The sequence below is a fragment of the Lissotriton helveticus genome, chromosome 8 (genome assembly GCF_964261635.1).
Source record: "Lissotriton helveticus chromosome 8, aLisHel1.1, whole genome shotgun sequence".
NCBI classification, from domain to species: Eukaryota; Metazoa; Chordata; class Amphibia; order Caudata; family Salamandridae; genus Lissotriton; species Lissotriton helveticus.
The window spans coordinates 1,081,256,209-1,081,275,525 of NC_136069.1; the positions used below are offsets into that span (position 1 = coordinate 1,081,256,209).

Sequence of the window (19,317 nt, forward strand, 5' to 3'; positions counted from 1 at the left end):
CTCAACATTGTGCACCTCACTAAATTAACTACAAAGCAATGGAGGGGTAACAAGAAAGGTTTGAAGTACCTTTTTGAGTCTGAGTGTTGGTAAAATAATACCTTCAGAATCAGCGAGACTGAAAATTATCCAAGATACTTCTATTGATAATTGAATGAGGCACAGAATTTATTCCAGCGATTGAGTGAAGCTTCAAAAGCTAGAGAAGGTATATCATGCTGTTTGGGGTTTGCTCTGTATAATATTTGGTGTTGGAAACAGTGGCCCATCAGGGGACAAAGGAGAGGCAGGAGCCTCCTGCCCAATAGACATTTTAGATGTGAAGGTTAGGGTGAAGTGATCTGGGTTTACTTTCCCTGGTAAGAAAGGAAAAATGGCAATGACCTTGTGGGCCAGCTTCAGATCCAGTTATTGCATGCACTCAGAGTGAAAAGATTGACATCTTCATTATCAAGTCTAACATTCATATGATTAGCAGGGATAGTGACTTTAAAGGATATGGTAGTGGCTAAGATTACCTGTATTAAACTCCATTCATACATTGATGGATTCAACCCAGATCTTTTGACTGGGTGTGAGTGTTTGATTGATTCAGATGCTCCGTCCATCACCACCCCCTTTTGTACTGCTTTTGGCCACCATAAGTGTGGCAGGGTATGCTCAGACGTGAGTCCCTTGCTCACTTTGCCACTGGATTCAAGCAAGCCGAGCTGACGGCTGGAATGCCAGAAACCGGTCCTCGCAAGCTTGTTTCCGGTCCAGGGAAGACATGGCTTGGCAGTTCGGGCTGGACTGTTCCCATGAGGCACAGGGTCAGACTGATTTGCATATAGCCATGTCTGAACTGGGGTGGCAGAGTGGGCTAAAGAACGGTGATGGATTCAACGAAGATCTTTTGACTGGGTGTGAGTGTTTGATTCATTCAGATGCTCCGTCCATCACCACCCCCTTTTGTACCGCAGTTCTGACTGAGCGGGTGAGATATGTGGGTAGGCAAATAATGTTACCCCTATGAACCTATACCCACAGCCCAATCCTGTCATAAAAATTATTATAAAAATGTTCTTTTCATGAATTAAATGAAAAAGAGTCTTCATAACACTCCTCTTTGCCCTTACTGTAAATGTCAAATGAATTTAATGTCATGTGGTCATATGAGTTCTGGGGCTGTATTACAGTAATGGAGCCCCATCCCCATTTACACCACAGTATACCCTTAACTAGGTGCGCCGTCACAAGCAGGGACAATGCACCCTATTACTCATAATGCATCCACATGCAATGTTATTGAAGGTTGTACATTTTCACATTTTGCCAACTATAATCTCACTTTATGTTCTGGCAAATGGAAGTGAGCCTTTGGATGAATAATGAGTTCAGTGTTGTATTCATGAATGACAGATCCTCCTCATGGATGTCTTGAGCTTCCTCAGGGAGAAGTCCAGCTGCCGACTCATTAGGTTTTCGCTGAAAGTAACAATTTTCTGCTGCTTGATTAGATACCATAGACTTGTCTCCAGAAAAAAATATATATAAACTGTCCTATATTCAATGCATTTTACCACGATGGTCTAACTGACCCTTTTCTAGCGAGGGCTCTGGTCAGTTGATATGACAATTGTCTTTTAATTATTTTGCTGCACTGCTATTTTGTACTAAACCCAGTTTAGACTTTGGCTTTCCCAATGTGTTGTTGTTTACTTTTACCAGATGGTTATGTGGCAGCAGAAATCACTTTGGAAGAAAGAGGGCAGCGGAGTGTTGGAGTGAGCTCCACATGATGGCCTCAAGCATCAAGGTCTTTCCAGGGGAACTGGGTTGGAGAATGACCCAGAGGTGGACCTGGTAAATTGGCTAAATTTATGGGTCTGATTACGAGCTGAGCAGGACTGCCACAGTCCTGCTCATCATATTAACAGGTCCGCCACCACCAGCCATTTCATGATGGAATCCCCTCCATGAAAGTAGGATTGGAAGGAGAATAGAGAACAGAAATGAATATGAATTTCAACACAAGTATAGAGAGAGCTGGCTCTAGAAACAGTATGATAATGGGGATAATCAGCAGGAGTGCCAGGACATGAAGCACAGACCCTTGAAGGATGGATGTGTCAGAGAAAGAGACCTCTGATCTAACCACCCGACCTCCAGGTGTTTTCCTAACTGAGGACGCAATGCTTGCAGACCCTTTTTCCTGTTACTGTGGTGTGAGTGATCTGCAAGAAATGGAGATGGGGCCGATCATTTCAAACATATTTTAGCCCCAACTAAAAGGGACTCCTTCCTAGACTGTGAACAAACAATACTGAAAATGCATTTGCGAATATTTGTGAGAGTGGGTGGAACTAACTAATAAAGATGAGAAGAAATATTTTCCTGAACACAGCACCTTCAGCTTATTTACAGAAAAAAGGAGCAGGGTTAAGACTGATTTTCTTATGTCTAGGTCCAAACTGAGGAGGCATAATAGGAAAAAGAATAATGGACTGGAAAGCTACCTTAAGCGGGTGTCAGTGGTTAAACCTTTTGCAAGGTTTCCTACAATTACATTTTGGTTTATTTTGTAATGCCCTAAGCTGCAAGAGTATGCCCCGATGAAGGGTCCCTTGCTCAACATGCAACTGGAACCAAGCTATATGTGGCTTAAAAGCTCCAGTCAGGGTGAGACAATTCTTGACCTGCTTGTGTTCTGTTTCACGGTGTTCATGGCCTGCCAGTTCTGGCTGAACTATCCCTATTGGAGCAGGGCTAAGATTGATTCGCATATCGCTGGTTTCAAACTGAGGTGGCATGGTGGACAAAAGAACAATGGGTTGGAATTCTACCCTGAGTGATTGCGAGTGGTTAGATTCATTTTAAAAATTCCTCCCATTACCCTTTACATGTTTCATGTAATGCCCGTTGCAAAGGTATAGCCAGATGTGCATCTCTTGATCACTGTGCCAGTTGAACCAAGCTACAGTCAGCCGATGAGCACCAACAAAGGGGAAAACAGTCTTGGGTTGCTTGTGTTCCAATTCAGGGAGGACCTGGCATGGCCTGAAAATTCAGGATAGACCATTCCTATTGGCACTGGGTCAAGACTGATTTGCATATTGCTGGGTCCAAACTGATGCGGAATAATGGGTAGAAGAACAATCGGTTTTAAAGCTACCTCAATTTAATGGCAGTGGTTAGACTTCTTGTAAGCATTTCTCACATCACCTTTTGTGTGCTTGATGTACTGCCCTAAATGGCACGAGTCGGCCCAGATATGGGTTGCATGCTTACTGCGCCACTAGACCAAGCTCCATGCAACTGATGGGCCCTAATGAGGGTGAAACTGGTCTTGGTTTGCTTGTGTTCTGGTTCAAGAAGGACCTGGCCTGGCAGAACGGGCCGGACTATTCCTATTGGTAGAGGGTCAAGACTGATTTGCAGATGGCTGGGTTCAAACTGAGGTGGCATGGTGGGCAAAAGAACTATGGGTTGGAATGCAATACTGAGCAATTGCCAGTGATTAAACTTATTGCAAGCATTCCTTCCACCAGCTTCTGTGTGATTGACTCATCTTGCAATGAATAAGAATCTTGATGGTGATTGATTAGAACAAGAAAAGAGGCTAAGCAGACCATTTCACCACCACTAGGTCATTCTCTGCTTTAATATATTTTCTTTCTAAGTAGAAGATGAACGCTGCTTCAGAAGAAATCAAATTAGGTAGAAACACAGAGCTTTTAGAAGAAATGGCTAATTTTACAGCAATAACTTTGAGGTTAGCTCTGAGGTTAGTGACAGAACAATTAGACGTCCATGCCAAGTTGCTAATTCAAAATAAGGTGTATTAGATTTGCTGCCAAAGGCTGGTGCTGCACCATTGTGGGGGATGAATGTGTTGTACCCATCTTCCCAAAAATGTTCTTAGTATATATGAACGGATAGATGACTTTAGGGAGAGTGTCGAAAACTACACAAGGTACATAGTGGTCCAGTTTAAATCCAGGATCATCTGGACATGGCTAGGAGAAGTTGTGTAACAGTGGGAAATTTAAATAATTGAATAAATTATTGGAATCGTTCTGATTGTGGTTGTTGTCTACATCGCTGTAAACTAATACTGTGCATCATCCAACATCTTGTAAAAATAAAGGCCCCGTCAATGCTTTTACACTTGCTGTTCTGAATTATGATGAGTAAAGGGACAATAAGGATGTGAAAAAAGGAAGTAATGAGGCTCTTTTCTATTAAGTTGTTGTAAAGTACTTTTCCTCACGGAAAAAAGGGAGAAAACATAAATATGTATTCTTTTCATATTACTATATTACTGTTTTATATATGAATGAAAAGATTGTAGTGATATATTCTATACCCAAATATAGATTGTTGTTTAATATTGGTTTGCAGTAGCTAATAACTTCAAATATGCTTTGTGTCCCTTCTCATTTCATTAATAATGATATCTTTCACTTTACTCCTAAAGAGTTCACAAGCCAGCATTTTGACATAAAACTAGTACCGTTTGCATTACACAGTCTGAATTAATCTTCTGCAATCTTCCATAAATGATGGTCTACTTTGATGTTCATGGAGTGTAACATAGTTTAACCGCTTTCACTACAATAGGAGTAGAACACGCTTTGACATGTGTCAATACAGAGTGAGTTCATACATTTGATCACATGACTTGTTAGGGTTAAGGTTTTCTACTTACCCTCTGAGTAGTGGGACAAAGTGAGCAGACTCACGCAAGATGCGCCTGCTCCGGAACCAAAGATGGTAACTCGCTTAGGATCTCCGCCGAATGCACCAATATTTTCCTCAATCCATCGCAAAGCTTGGATTTGATCAAGTAGCCCATAATTCCCTTTTGCAGCTTGGTCACCTGTGCTTAAGAATCCTGCAAGACATATATAAAAATGTACCAGAACATAAGAACACAGCAGCAAACCGAGGTCAAGCACAATCACTTTCTTAGTTTCAAATATAGTTTTTCGAGTGCAACAACTTCCAGCACCTGCTGCCAAAATGTGCAAATTAAGAGGAAGAGTTAAAGACAAAAATGAAGGTGCACTAAACAAATCAAGAGCATGTCGAATCTTAGGAAATTCTTCTTTATTTTTCAATTTCTTTTAGTAACAACAGCGGCACACAGCCAACGTGTTTTGTTCCCCCGTGCCTGGGAACTTCGTCAGGGCTTGAAAAATAGCAATAATCTGGGCTCCCCAATTACACCCGAGCGCAGTGTATATCCGAAAATGAATACCGGAAGAAACCGTCACACCTGAGGAGCAATCACGATCTTGAATCTAAGTTAAGTCATTCTTAAGGGACCCAATACATGGATGCAGATGTAAAATAATTTGCATAGGGGTGCGGATGGACCGCAAGAGTGCAGTGTCTTCCTCAATTGCTCCCCTCAGAGCAGCAGTAACATTAGATAATTGTGAAAATCAGTAAGGAGAAGGTCCTTGTGCAACGGTCAGTATCAAAGCAGCAGTAACATGGGACAATTGTGAATTTTAGTAAAGAGAAGAGGTGCAGCACCGAGGGAGACGATGGCTCGGAAAGGCTGTTGGAAACCAACATCGTAATCCCAATGGCAGAAACACCGTCCATAGGAGGTTACGGTGCGGTTCCGACTGTAAACCAACCAAGTCAGTCGGAAGGGCTCCAACGCAGTCGGGGAGATTTTGACTGTTGGATACTAAAAAAAAATAGCACTTACGTTCATACTGCCGAACACCGGCCGCCACCTCTTCTTCCTCTGTCCTCCTATCGGCACTAAGCAAGAAGCACACAGCTTCCCAGAATCCTCTGACCAATCACAACCTTGCTTTACGGCAGCTTTTCAATTGGTCTGAGTGCCCCTTTTTGGTGCACAGACAGGGGCCAGCAAGCTGTGCGTGTTCTCCACCCATAATGTAATGTAGCCTAGGAGGAGAACATGCGGAGAACGCATGACGGTTTGGCTGGCCCAAGACAGCCAGCCAAACCATCATGTGCACTTTAGGTTCTGCCATCACTCCTCCCACTGTAACGTGGGGAGCCCAGCCCCACCCACCCAGTTTCAGCTATAAGCTGAATACAAAATACAAAATGATAATAACGAACATTCACTGCTTTTTCCTTGCTTTTTCCCTGTTATTTGAGTGCCTTCTCCTTGCTTCCCCTCAACTTCATTGCCTTCTCTGTGCTTTTCCCCATTTTTTGAGTGCCTTCACCTTGCTCTTACCTTTATTTTGACTGCTTTCTCCTTGCTTTTTTCCCTGTTTTTTGATATTTTTCTCATTTCTTTTCCTTCATTTTCACTGCCTTCTCCTTGCTTTCCCACCTGTTTTCACCTTGCATTTTCCCCATCTTTTTGAGAACCTCCTCCTTGTTTTCCCTCATTTTCACTGCTTTCTCCTTGGTTTTCCCTTAGTTTTCACTGCTTTTCATGTTTTTCCCTCATTGCCCTTCCCACCTGCCGTCTGTTTTTTCCAGCTTCCCGGCCTACCCTGCCCTTGCCTACCAGTGCTCCTCTCTCCTCCAAGGACCTACTTAATGGAGGCCAAAGAGCAACCCCATTGAGCAGGCCCCAATCCTACCTATCCCAGTGATGCTGCATCTCTGTTTCTCCTGTATTCTCCTATCTTTTCTCCACCATATTGAGTGCCTTCTGCTTTCTTTTCCCTAATTTTCACTGCTTTATCCTAGCTTTTTCCAGTTTTTTTAGTGCATTCTCCTTTCTTTTCCCTCGTTTTCACTGCTGCCTCCTTGCTTCTACTACTGTTTTCTGAGTACGTTCTCTTTGCTTTTCCCTTGTTTTCACTGCTTTCTCTTTGCTTTCCCCCCATTTTATGAGTACCTTCTCCTTGTTTTCACCTCACTTTCACTGCTTTCTTGCATTTTCCCCTGTGTTTTGAGTGTCTTCTCTTCCTGTCCCCTCGTTTTTACTGCTTTCTCCTTGTTTTCCTATCAATATCTGGCTGTTCCAATGAGACTCCTGGACCTGCAAGAGCCTTGGTACCCTGTCAGGTAATTAGCCACACTTTACAAATCCATATTTATTGATTTATTGATTGATTGCCTAGTGGACCTTCTGGACAAAGTCAATTAACACCTATCCACCAAGAGTTCCAAAGACAGTATTTTCTCATTTTTCTGACCCAGCTATTTCCCTCCTCAACCTTTCTTGTAGTGAAGGCAAAGTACCTAATTCATTCAAGGAGGTTATAGTGGTCCCACTCCAAAAGAAAGCCAGCAAAGACCCACTTGAACTGTGAAATTATCACATCAGTTCCTTATTACTCTATCTAATGAAAGTAGTTGAGGCACATGTTGCTCGAAACCTCTGCTCCTTCTTGAAGGTGTCCAAGTTTCTTGGTCCCTATTAGGCGGGCCTCCACCCTGCTCACTCCACAGAAACTGTCATCCTCTCTGGGATTGTTGAAATGTGTGAATTATGTGATAAAGGCCATTCACAGGCACTATTACTCCTTGAACTATTGGCGGCCTTACACGAGGTCTACAACAACTTCCTAGTTTACCGTGTCTATGCCATGGTGCTGCAGGGTACAGCACTTGACTGGATAATTTCCATCTTAAAGGATCATTCACAATCTGTCAGCCAACTCCTTTCAAGTCATATAAAGTCCACCTAGACTGTGGTGTACCCCAGGGATCCTCCCTCTTGCTACATTTCTTCAACCTGTATATATGCCCTCTAGTTCACACCCTCAAAGAAATGCACATCAAAGTCTATAATTATGTTGATGACATACAGCTACTTTTCAATATTGACAATTCTCCTGAATGAAAGGAGGACTTCCAAGACACAATGCTATTCATCCACAATTTAAGGAATATCAATCATCTAAAATTAAACTCAGGACAAACTGACATTGTCATCAAAAGAATTAAGCATATATTTTGTAATTCATCATCCTGGCAGTCTGTGACAAGTATCCTTCTCTCGCCCAACAATGCCTCACCACTGAGGCCCTTATTCAAGTCATAAATGCCCTAGTCATCTCCGGAATAGAATATGCCAACTCCCTATATTTGGGCCTCCAAAAATGTCTCAATCACAGGCTCCAAATAGTATAGAACCAAGAAGTCCTGTTATTCTTCCAACAATGAAGAAACTGCCATATCACCCTTTTGATTAAATAACTCCACTGGCTTCCGGTGGAAGAAAAACTATCTTTAAAACTAGCTGCATTATTCTCAATTCCCTTAATGGAAAAGCCCAGCCTTCATCACAGACTGAATCCAAAAGTACATACCCAAACTAACTCTAAGATCCATTCATATTAACTACCTAACAATACAAACATTTACCAAAAGAGAGCGGGTGATTCCAGATTTTCAGTATATGCCCACCGCAACTAGAACTCTCTCTCTCTCTCGAAATCGGAACAGCTCCCAGCTGCATGAAATTTAGCCAACTACTTAAAACATGGCTTTCTAGACAGGCATATGACTGAAGCAGCCTCAGCAGCTATGTCAGGCCCTGTTACCCCAGTGTCAAGAAACTGTTGCTGATTGTGCACTCTACAAATGTCAGTAACATAATATAATATACCATAACATAACACAGCTTAGCATAGCATGGCATAACCATAAGTAGGCTCTCCAAAATCTTCACCTCTCCAAAGTCTGGCAAAGTGGGGCAGTAAAGTCTAACATTAATGAAAGACATACATTTCTCAAGAACAGTCTAATACCATGCTGGAGAGAAACTTAAAACAGGGAAAACTCCTCTCCTTATCATGATACTAGGAGCCTGGTGTTTGAAATTTCCATTAAGAAAAAGTGGCCACAAATTGTGTACTGACTTTTTACAAATAGAAAATAATTGTTCAAACCAATTTATGTAATAATAGGTGAGTTCACAAATTCTTAAAATAATAGTGGGGTACAATCGGACCCACCTCATTAATACGAATGAAGTAGATGTCAACGTGTGACTCAGTACTGTTGGATGGCATGACAGGCATGGCTGCTTACTGGGATCAGCAGACCACCATATCTGTGATCGCATTCAAATTATTAAACTTATTTTAAACACGGCCCTTTTTCCTTAAAGGAAAATCCCAGCCAGGTTAAGCAGCTGACACAGCCTTCTCAGCCTTTTGTTTGGAACATGATTATTCACACTTTTACTAACATGGAAATTAGAGTTAAGAATAAAACTTTTTGAGCTTCGTGCAAAAAGCATTTTACTGTTGCAAAGCCTGCGATTCAAAAACTCACAGCATTTGAGACAACCAAAAGGCTATTTGCTTTGTACTAAACCCATTTTGTGATTCAGTAACATGTTTCAGAATTACAAAATAGGTTTAGTTCTCAAGAACGAATTCCTATTTGGAAATTATTTGTAAAGGGCATGATTAACCTGTCCTTTCAAAATAGAGATTGGTTAAGTGATGCATCAATGTTTTGCTATCATAATAAGTTTACAGAACATTGAAACGTTACTGATTCCTGAGTTGGAGTCTTAACACATTCCTAAAAGGAAAGAGGTCTCCTTGATATCCCTTCCCCTTTCTAAATGTAAATGAAATTTTGTTGGGGAGGGACCACTGGCAACTATCACATATATATTATGTTTTTAAATACACTTTTCTTTTTAAAAGCGGTTCCATTCCCCTTAAGAAAAACTGCTGCATTTTAAAAAAAGTTTTCTTTACTAAAATACATACATAGTGGTCTGCTGAACCCAGCCATTTAGGCCCACTTATTACGAATGGACATTTTGTACATTAGGCCTTATTTCTGTCAGTGTTGTTATCCCACCAGAATTAAACAAGAAAGATCATAAGTGCACTTCAACAGAGGGATTTATTTATTTGGTAAAATGTTGTATGCAGTAAAAAGATTTACTTGAGCATATACAACTGGATATGGTTCATCATATAACTTTGTAGCTATCCAAGTTCACCATAGCTTGATGCGGAATTGCAAAATAGTCCTATACATCAAAAGGGTACACTATAAAATGTGTGTGTAGGGAGAGGAAACCTTAAGAGGATATTAGTTATGTTAATTTGTCGTTAATTTGGTGAAATATACTTGATTATTGGAATAGCATTTAGTGTACATGGATATGATGAACATTTGTATGGTTGCTTTTCTCCTTAGAAGATTATTGAAGTTTGCATCATATACTGGCAAGGCCTAATTGAGAAATTAAGTGTGATCATGATATGAATCTTGATCCACACATGAACCTATTATACGATATGTGTAGTGCTACACCGATAAGAAGAGTACTTGTAAAATTTGGAAAAATATCCAATATAAGTAGGGACCACTGCTTATTTGGGTTTCTATTGAGAGTGTACCTGTCCATGTTATACCCTGTTTATGTCTTTTCTTCCTGAATTTAAGTTGACATCAAATGCTACATGAAATGTTTCCTTTTAACAAAACTAACTGATAACTTTGTGAGATCACTTGATATTGTTCAGTTTGGTGGTTATTATTGCAGCTTAAAAGAAAGTGCCAGATATACTTATTGCTCTAGAAAACAGATAATCACTAATGCCCACATGCATCATTGAGAATTGCATTCGCAAACGGTGCGAATCGCAATTTTCAGCCGTTTGCGAATGCAATTCTCAAATTTTGGATGCATCATGCTTTTCGCAATTTTAGGAATCGCAACCATGTTGCGATTTCTAAAATTGCGTTTGCATTTAAGAAATCGCAATTTGAGATTTCTTAAATGCAATGCATGATCATTTTTAAATTGTGAATTCACAAATTGGAAGGGGTAAATTAGCATGAAGTTGAACTTCATGCTAATTTACCGAAAACTTTCAAACATGCACAAGTTACATATTTGAAAGTTTTAATTTACACACACACATGTCCTTGGGGCATGTGTGTGTGTAAATTGCATTTAAAGTTACATTTCAGGGGTGAAGGGAGGGGTTCTTTGGACCCCCCCAGCACCCTTGAAATTGTATTCACATTTTGCGAATTCGCAAATTGAAAATCGCAGAATGTGAATGCCTTCCCATTCAGTCCTATGAGCCTTTTGGCCCATAGGAATCAATGGGAAGGTTTTCCTTAATTGCGATTCACAAATTGTGAATCGCAATTAAGGAAAAATAAGGAATCGCAAAAAAAGTTGCGATTATTTCATGCATTGCCGTTTGCGATTTCTAAATTGCGATTCCTTAATTTTCGCAATTTAGGAATCGCAAATGGCAACAATGATGCATGTGGCCGTGTGGGCCTAAATTCACAAAGGTAACTTACACTTTTGAGTAAGTTTACCACTTTTCAGTATTCACAAACTGCACTTTTGTAGTAACTTAAAGTTTTTGTAGTAAGTCCAGTACTAAACTTGGTCAACCAGTGGTACTGCAACATCTTCCCATTGTAATATATGAGTAAGTTACTACAAAATTGTAACTTATTACAGAAGGGAACTCTGTGAATGCTGAAAGTCTAAAACTTACTTAAAAGAGTAAGTTATTAGATGGTGCAGTCTGTGAATCAAGCCTTAAATGTACAAGATGATCCCACTTATATCTGTAAAGCGGCAATTCTTGATAGTACATTGCATGCTATTTACTGATTAAGCTACTCAGGCTAAACCTCTGTAACTAGTATACTTTTTAAAATGTGGAACTATATGTTACATGTGCGTCTCTTTGTAGACTTCAAGAAGTTCTGAGCAATCGAAATGTGTTGCTGCAAGAAAAATAAAGTTGTATATATATGCCACAGTCATCTTTTATGCCAAGAATTGTTTTTCAAAGAAAGGAATTTTGTATTAAAGCACAACATGGGATCGCCTTGCTATGTTATATTGTTCTGGAGTAAAGTTACTTAGTGCATCACCTGTTTACTTTTGACTACTACTGGAGTACAGTGCTGTGTGAAACGACAAGTTAATATATATGTATTATAAGTGTGTAAACAGTGTAAAGATTTACTTGAGCATTTACAACTTGATACGGTTGTCATGTAACTTTGGTGCTATCTAAGATCATCACAGCCTGAGGTACAGTTGTTTGCATTGAAATGGAAACAGACTACCACAAACTTGTCTTTCTTAAACCTGATTACCATTGTGGAATATGTGTTACAACATTAACGACCATACATTTTCAGGCAAGCATTTTGGCAACCTCTCATAGCCATTTAGTTGTTTGTATGCCAGGATCAGGACGTGGAGTCATTGTGATTGTGTGTCAATCTCATTGACTATTTTTTGCAGGCATGCAAAGCTTTTTAATGCTAGCAAAGTTTTGTAAAGGCCCCACTGTTCGTATTTCGTGAAGTCTGAAATGTGTTTTGCTTACATTTCATCTTCACTCTTGTGTCTGCACATTGCGAGATGATTTTCACTAATAAAACTCCGGGCAACTTAGAAATCATATGCAGTCTTTTTTCATGCATGTTCACCTTTCACAGAGAGTTTCTATGTACAATGGCATATGCATATTTACATTCGATTGAAAGTGAAAATCTTTGCAATTTCATAAAGTAGCAAAGGTTTCCACTGAACTTTGCAATGTTTGGAAGAGATAACACTTGGCGACTTGCAATGTTGCACAATTATATTCAATTGCACGGATTGCATAAAACGTCACCAGGATTGCTGCAACTTTGGACCATCATTTCCAGTTAACATAGATCGTGCTAGTCCTAGCAAGATTTGAATTAAGATTCGCACAGCACGACCTCCTGCAAATCGGGATTTTGCCCTAGTTGGGCATTTTAACTGTAGGAGCATTGCTTCAATCTATGGGTCTGATTCACAAATGTAAACCTACACTTTTCCGCAAGTTTACCTTTTTGCTATTCACAAACTACGTGCCGAGTTTTAGAACTCCACACTCCTAATATATATCTGTGAGCTGAGTTCTCTGCACGGGGAGAATCTGGAGTCCCAAAGTCACTTTTTGGTGAGTTTTGTAACTACAAAAACGCACTACGAAGTGCAGTGTCTGAATCAGGCCTTTAGTAACTACACTTTTACTCATGGAGCAGCAACATCTTCTTTCACAAGCACTAATGCCAGGGCTTTAAGTGGGCCGGGTCTCACTGGTGCTGAGCACTGGCAGTTTTATTAAAGGGGGGTCAAAATGGGTCTCTAACGGTCTCTGTTTGGTGCCCTGGCACAGGCGGTCCGTTTTTTCTGGACTGCAGTGACAGCAGGCACCTCATGTGCGTGTGCTCACACTGCTCACTTCTCACTAGTGGAGAAGTTACGGCATGGCGTCATGCCAGGTGAGCGTAGTAGGGGAAGAGAAATCCTTTAAAGCGTCATTTTCTCTCTGGATGTCCCTTCTCTTTTAGAAACGCAGGAGCAGCAACATCGTCATGGTGTCACCAGGGCTTTAAAAGGAAGCATTTTCAATAATATATAAAAGCCATAGTTGCTGCTTATTTATCTTATGCAACTAACAACCATTGACAAAGCCAATAGTGTGACTATTTGTAGGTATGGTGTTACTTGTTGTATCACATATCTGGATGCAATGACAGAAACAGCAAAAATGTACAAGCCGGACAGGACACTATGCTAGACACAAATTTTTAGTTTACATGATTTTAAGCAACGCCCTAATTAAATTGGCCACGCCCCTTTGAGAGGCCCCCCTCTAGTGCACAGCCCTAAAATCTTTTGTGTCAAACGAGTGCCAATGCAAAATTTAGCAAACAACGCCCTATATTTTTCTCCCGAAAGGTCTTAGTAAGTCTAAGACAATTGTGTTGACCGTTTCTAATGCGTTTCTTGACCGCCACATTTTGTTTTTACAAACAAAAACGTTGCCCTAGATTCCGCTTGTATTTTGGATTGAATGCACAGTCTCACTCTGTCACACTGCAGACTGTAAGCCTTTATTAAAGAGGAAATCTGGCCTCCCTGGGAGAAAGTGACTGTAGTAACCTTTAACGCAGCGAGGTAATTAGTATTCAGAGCCAAAATTCACATTAGCAGCTCCAGCGTCATCACACCAGAGCTGGGTGATCTTTGCGGTGTCTAATTCATTCCAAAATCTATCGAGAGAACCTGCCATCAATTAATATATCACGTTTACCACGTGACAGGCGTTGGTCTTTTGTTTTTTGTTTGTTTTTCTTTAATGAGTGTTGATTCTTATTGGCGGCAAAAGCGCATTTTGTCAATTAAAAAAAGAAATAAATCAATGACTGGAAGTTGAAGTAAAATGCACGTACACATTTTATTTCTGCTTATTTAGCATGTTACTAGTTTCACTCAATAACGTCATCTTTTAGAGCCCGGGTTTAATTTATATATGAGTATCTCTGATTGTGCTAAAGTTTATAAATCGTCATCAGGTCCTGGAGTTAAAATTTCAACAAGCTGCAGTCATCTTTCGCCTCAGTCGAGGACAATCTAATTGGCTTTTGTTCTGCAGATGGAAAATGGTTTCCATCTGGATGTGCGAGTAAGGTTTATATAGAGGCAGCTGGTCTAACTGTTTCCTGGCCAAAGTGACTTGCAGAACCTCCAATGTCATTAACTAATGCTCATACAACCGTGCGTCCCTGGTCACAAAGATGGGCCAAATGAGCAGTGATCCAAATGACCAATCACAGCATGTGATTGCCATGCTCTGTGTATTTCTATTTACTTATTTTTTCAGATTATCTATAGTGCTACTATGCCTTATGAGTAGGCATGAGCGTACCTTTCGTAAATTCAGTATAGCACAATAACACAGAATTACCTCAAAATTCCACTAAATTCCGATTGTATTATGAGAGAAGAGTAATTCTGCATTTAGAACTATTTCCTAGTTTAAAAAATTCCCCCCTTGCATACAAAATGGATGCAAGGATGAATGTTGCGCTAAGAAATAGCGCTAAATGCAACAGAACACAAATAGCGAGTGTGAGCGGACTCTTATGGCTGCCTAATGTGCTCTTGTAGGATTTTACCCCAACTTACTACAGATGTTTAGCTCTATTTTCTAAGCCCAAAATGGACGCGAAGATGCATTTTGACCTAAGAAACAGTGCTAAACGCAGCAGAACACAAATAGCGAGCACACTCACTAAATGTGCTCTTGTGTTAGCATATTTTGAACCAAATTGCTCTTAATTACACAAGTAGGAGGTAAATCAAAGAGTAACACAGAATAAATTACTCTAATTACTCTGTCGTTATTGAAATTCTGCCCAAGCCTACTTAAGAGTCATAAGAATGCGTTTTGAGTAACCAGTGAAAAGGCAATTGCTAACAAGCATTGGAAATGCAATAGGGCTCGCATTAGGAAAGTTTGAGCTATTGGTCTTATAAATGATTTTTTTTTAATTTATGTGTTATTTTTTAAAATAGCTAAATTAATAGCTTTGTCATTTACAATGCCAATAGTTCTAACTTTCGCAAACACCTATAGCATTTGTATTGCAACATGTTTTGTATTTACGTGACTTAGATGTATTGATATTACAAATAACAATGGCTTTTAATTTTTTTAAATAATTAATACTTAAATAATTTATTTAATTTGTAATGGCAATAGCTTAAACTTTTGTAAATAACTTTTGTGAAGATTATGTTCAGTGTTTTTTATTGTGACGAAAATCCAAGAACAGAAGTGAAATATTAACATCTTTTTGTGATTTGTAATAAAGCAAGAAAGCTTGAAAACCGCTTGAAACATTGAAAGAACATATTTGAACCAGTGATGCTGTGGTTGCACTGAGTGATGCTGTGGTTGCGCTGAGTGATGCTGTGGTTACGCTGAGTGATGCTGTGGTGGTGCTGAGTGAGGCTGTGGTGGTGCTGAGTGATGCTGTGGTGGTGCTGAGTGATGCTGTGGTTGCGCTGAGTGATGCTGTGGTTGCGCTGAGTGATGCTGTGGTTGCGCTGAGTGGTGTGTGCATCGGTGGAGCTTAGTGGGTGCATTTGTGGAGCTGTGTGGTGGGTGCATTGGTGGAGCTTAGTTAGAGCATCGGTGGAGCTGTGTGGTGGGTGCATCGGTGGAGCTGTGTGGTGGGTGCCTCGGCGGAGCTGTGTGGTGTGTGGCTCGGTGGAGCTGTGTGGTGGGTGCATTGGTGGAGCTTGGTGGGTGCATCGGTGGAGCTGTGTGGTGGGTGCATCGGTGGAGCTGTGTGGTGGGTGCATCGGTGGAGCTGTGTGGTGGGTGCATCGGTGGAGCTGTGTGGTGGGTGCATCGGTGGAGCTGTGTGGTGGGTGCATCAGTGGAGCTGGGTGGTGGGTGCATCGGTGGAGCTGTGTGGTGGGTGCTTCGGTGGAGCTGTGTGGTGGGTGCATCGGTGGAGCTGTGTGGTGGGTGCATCGGTGGAGCTGTGTGGTGGGTGCATCGGTGGAGCTGTGTGGTGGGTGCATCGGTGGAGCTGTGTGGTGGGTGCATCGGTGGAGCTGTGTGGTGGGTGCATCGGTGGAGCTGTGTGGTGGGTGCCTCGGCGGAGCTGTGTGGTGGGTGCATCGGTGGAGCTGGGTGGTGGGTGCATCGGTGGAGCTGGGTGGTGGGTGCATCTGTGGAGCTGTGTGGTGGGTGCATTGGTGGAGCTGTGTGGTGGGTGCTTCGGTGGAGCTGTGTGGTGGGTGCTTCGGTGGAGCTGTGTGGTGGGTGCCTCGGTGGAGCTGTGAGGTGGGTGCATCGGTGGAGCTGTGTGGTGGGTGCATCGGTGGAGCTGTGTCGGTGGAGCTGGGTGGTGGGTGCCTCGGTGGAGCTGGGTGGTGGGTGCCTCGGTGGAGCTGGGTGGTGGGTGCCTCGGTGGAGCTGGGTGGTGGGTGCCTCGGTGGAGCTGTGTGGTGGGTGCATCGGTGGAGCTGTGTGGTGGGTGCCTCGGTGGAGCTGTGTGGTGGGTGCATCGGTGGAGCTGTGTGGTTGGTGCATCGGTGGAGCTGTGTCGGTGGAGCTGGGTGGTGGGTGCATCGGTGGAGCTGGGTGATGGGTGCATCGGTGGAGCTGTGTCGGTGGAGCTGTGTGGTGGCTGCATCGGTGGAGCTGTGTGGTGGGTGCATCGGTGAAGCAGTGTGGTGGGTCGTTCGGTGGAGCTGTGTGGTGGGTGCCTCGGTGGAGCTGTGTGGTGGGTGCATCGGTGGAGCTGTGTGGTGGGTGCCTCGGTGGAGCTGTGTGGTGGGTGCATCGGTGGAGCTGTGTGGTGGGTGCATCAGCGGAGCTGTGTGGTGGGTGCATCGGTGGAGCTGTGTGGTGGGTGCATCTGTGGAGCTGTGTGGTGGGTGCATCGGTGGAGCTGTGTGGTGGGTGCATCGGTGGAGCTGTGTGGTGGGTGCCTCGGTGGAGCTGTGTGGTGGGTGCCTCGGAGGAGCTGTATGGTGGGTGCCTCGGAGGAGCTGTATGGTGGGTGCCTCGGAGGAGCTGTATGGTGGGTGCCTCGGTGGAGCTGTATGGTGGGTGCCTCGGTGGAGCTGTGTGGTGGGTGCCTCGGTGGAGCTGTGTGGTGGGTGCATCGGTGGAGCTGGGTGGTGGGTGCCTTGGTGGAGCTGTGTGGTGAGTGCCTTGGTGGAGCTGTGTGGTGGGTGCATCGTGGAGCTGTGTGGTGGGTGCATCGGTGGAGCTGTGTCGGTGGAGGTGGGTGCATCGGTGGAGCTGGGTGGTGGGTGCATCGGTGGAGCTGTGTCGGTGGAGCTGTGTGGTGGGTGCCTCGGAGGAGCTGTATGGTGGGTGCCTCGTGGAGCTGTATGGTGGGTGCCTCGGTGGAGCTGTGTGGTGGGTGCATCGGTGGAGCTGTGTGGTGGGTGCATCGGTGGAGCTGTGTGGTGGGTGCATACCAACCAACGCTGCAGCCATCAGACATAAGCAAAATGTTTCAACACTGTTGCGGACCCAGCGGCGATACATTTTTAAGACCCATTAATTGTATGGCATCAAGCCCCTCATTGAAGGCCTAAAACAGCCAGCACACTGGAAAAGTTTTAACCCACCCTGGAACACCAGAAGTGACAGGCATACTCAGTAGACAGTTCCACTAACCAGCCTTTGACCGACACAAGATTAGTCGGTGCAGGGTATTGTCTCACGACAGGGAAGCCAGAGAGGTCATTTGTGGGTTGGGTGGGGTCACAAGTGCTTGCATAAGCAGACTGGGGCTACAGGATAACTTTCTTTTCAAAGGTCACTAGGCACCCTGGCCTACCAGCAATCAGCTAGAAGCATAGCGAGGTCCGCGACATGGCGATTGTGTTAGAAGAAGCTCTATGCCTCAGAGTGCTGTGTATTAACCAGGACAGCAGAGAGAAAGAAACAGGGTCCCACGGCTCTCCTTAGCCTGGGGTTAGAGGTGTAGCCCCTTCCAAGACCGAGAATCACCCTCTGCTCACTTTACCACACACACACCGCTAGATAGAAAGCTCGGACTGTGTCGACGACTGCTACAGTGTTCCCCAACCACCGAACTGAACGTAGACCACAAAAAAGGCACTGCCCTACTTGCTGACCCATGGCCTTATCCCACCCACTCCGGATACTGTAAGGAAATAAAAAGGGGAGGATTTCTCTGTACCGATGGTAAGCTATTTGGGATGAACTGCCTACACTTTTTTGCGCAAGAGCAACAATACGATACTGTCCAATATCGCCCTGCCAGCAGCACTGGCAGGCAAAAGCCCATTCCTTTCAGCACAGAAACACCACAAGCTGCTGAAGCTGCAAAGCAAAGGGGAATCGAAAATGAAATGTGACATACCTTGTATGGTAGGGAAGCTGAATCACAAATGTTGGGAGGAGAATTTAATTTTAAACTCGGACAGAGTACGCCATCTATGCTAAAGTGAGTCGATATTTTGGTTAACAAAACAGTGGTGCCGATAATAGTTTAATGTAAAAGCAATCAGAACCGTGGGCTCATTTTTCACACAAACATTTATTTCAACATTTCAAGCTTAACTCACCTGTCCAGAGACAGCAGCAAAATGTGAGTCAAGTGGTGCATTTACCGAAATTTATCAGGACGGACTTTGAAAGAAACAAGTTAAACAAGTTTTAAAAGGAGACACGGCCTCCGGCCGTGAAACTGAAAGTACGGCCGGCCGGCCGTGAATAATTAGGGGGTGAGAAATGCGCTGGGAGGGCTGCCTTTGATGTGCTAATGCGAGGCAGGCAGGCAGGCGGCTGGTGGCATTGTGCACGCGCTTTTTAGGGCTTGCGCTTGCGCAATCACCTAAAAAGCACATGCACTTCATGCAATCGCCAGTGGAATCGCCAGTGGTGGTTAACCTCGGGATAAGCCACATTAGAGCTTCGCCAGCTATGCGCATGCGCACAGCAGGCGAGCCCTAAAAAGGAGAAAGCAATATGAAGGATATGTTATGAAGAATAGCATGAATGAAATAGAAGAGCTATAAGGAAAGTCAGCTTAGGTCAGCTT

The 19,317-nt window shown here is 43.1% G+C and overlaps 1 protein-coding gene across 1 annotated transcript in view; it reads right to left on the reverse strand.

Moving 5' to 3' along the window:
• Positions 1-19,317, reverse strand: part of NLGN4X (neuroligin 4 X-linked) — a 719,294-nt gene that overhangs the window by 63,107 nt on the left and 636,870 nt on the right. The window contains exon 6 of the mRNA XM_078657971.1: positions 4,691-4,876. Coding sequence (XP_078514097.1) covers positions 4,691-4,876 — 186 coding nt within the window. The remainder of the gene's footprint in view (positions 1-4,690; positions 4,877-19,317) is intronic.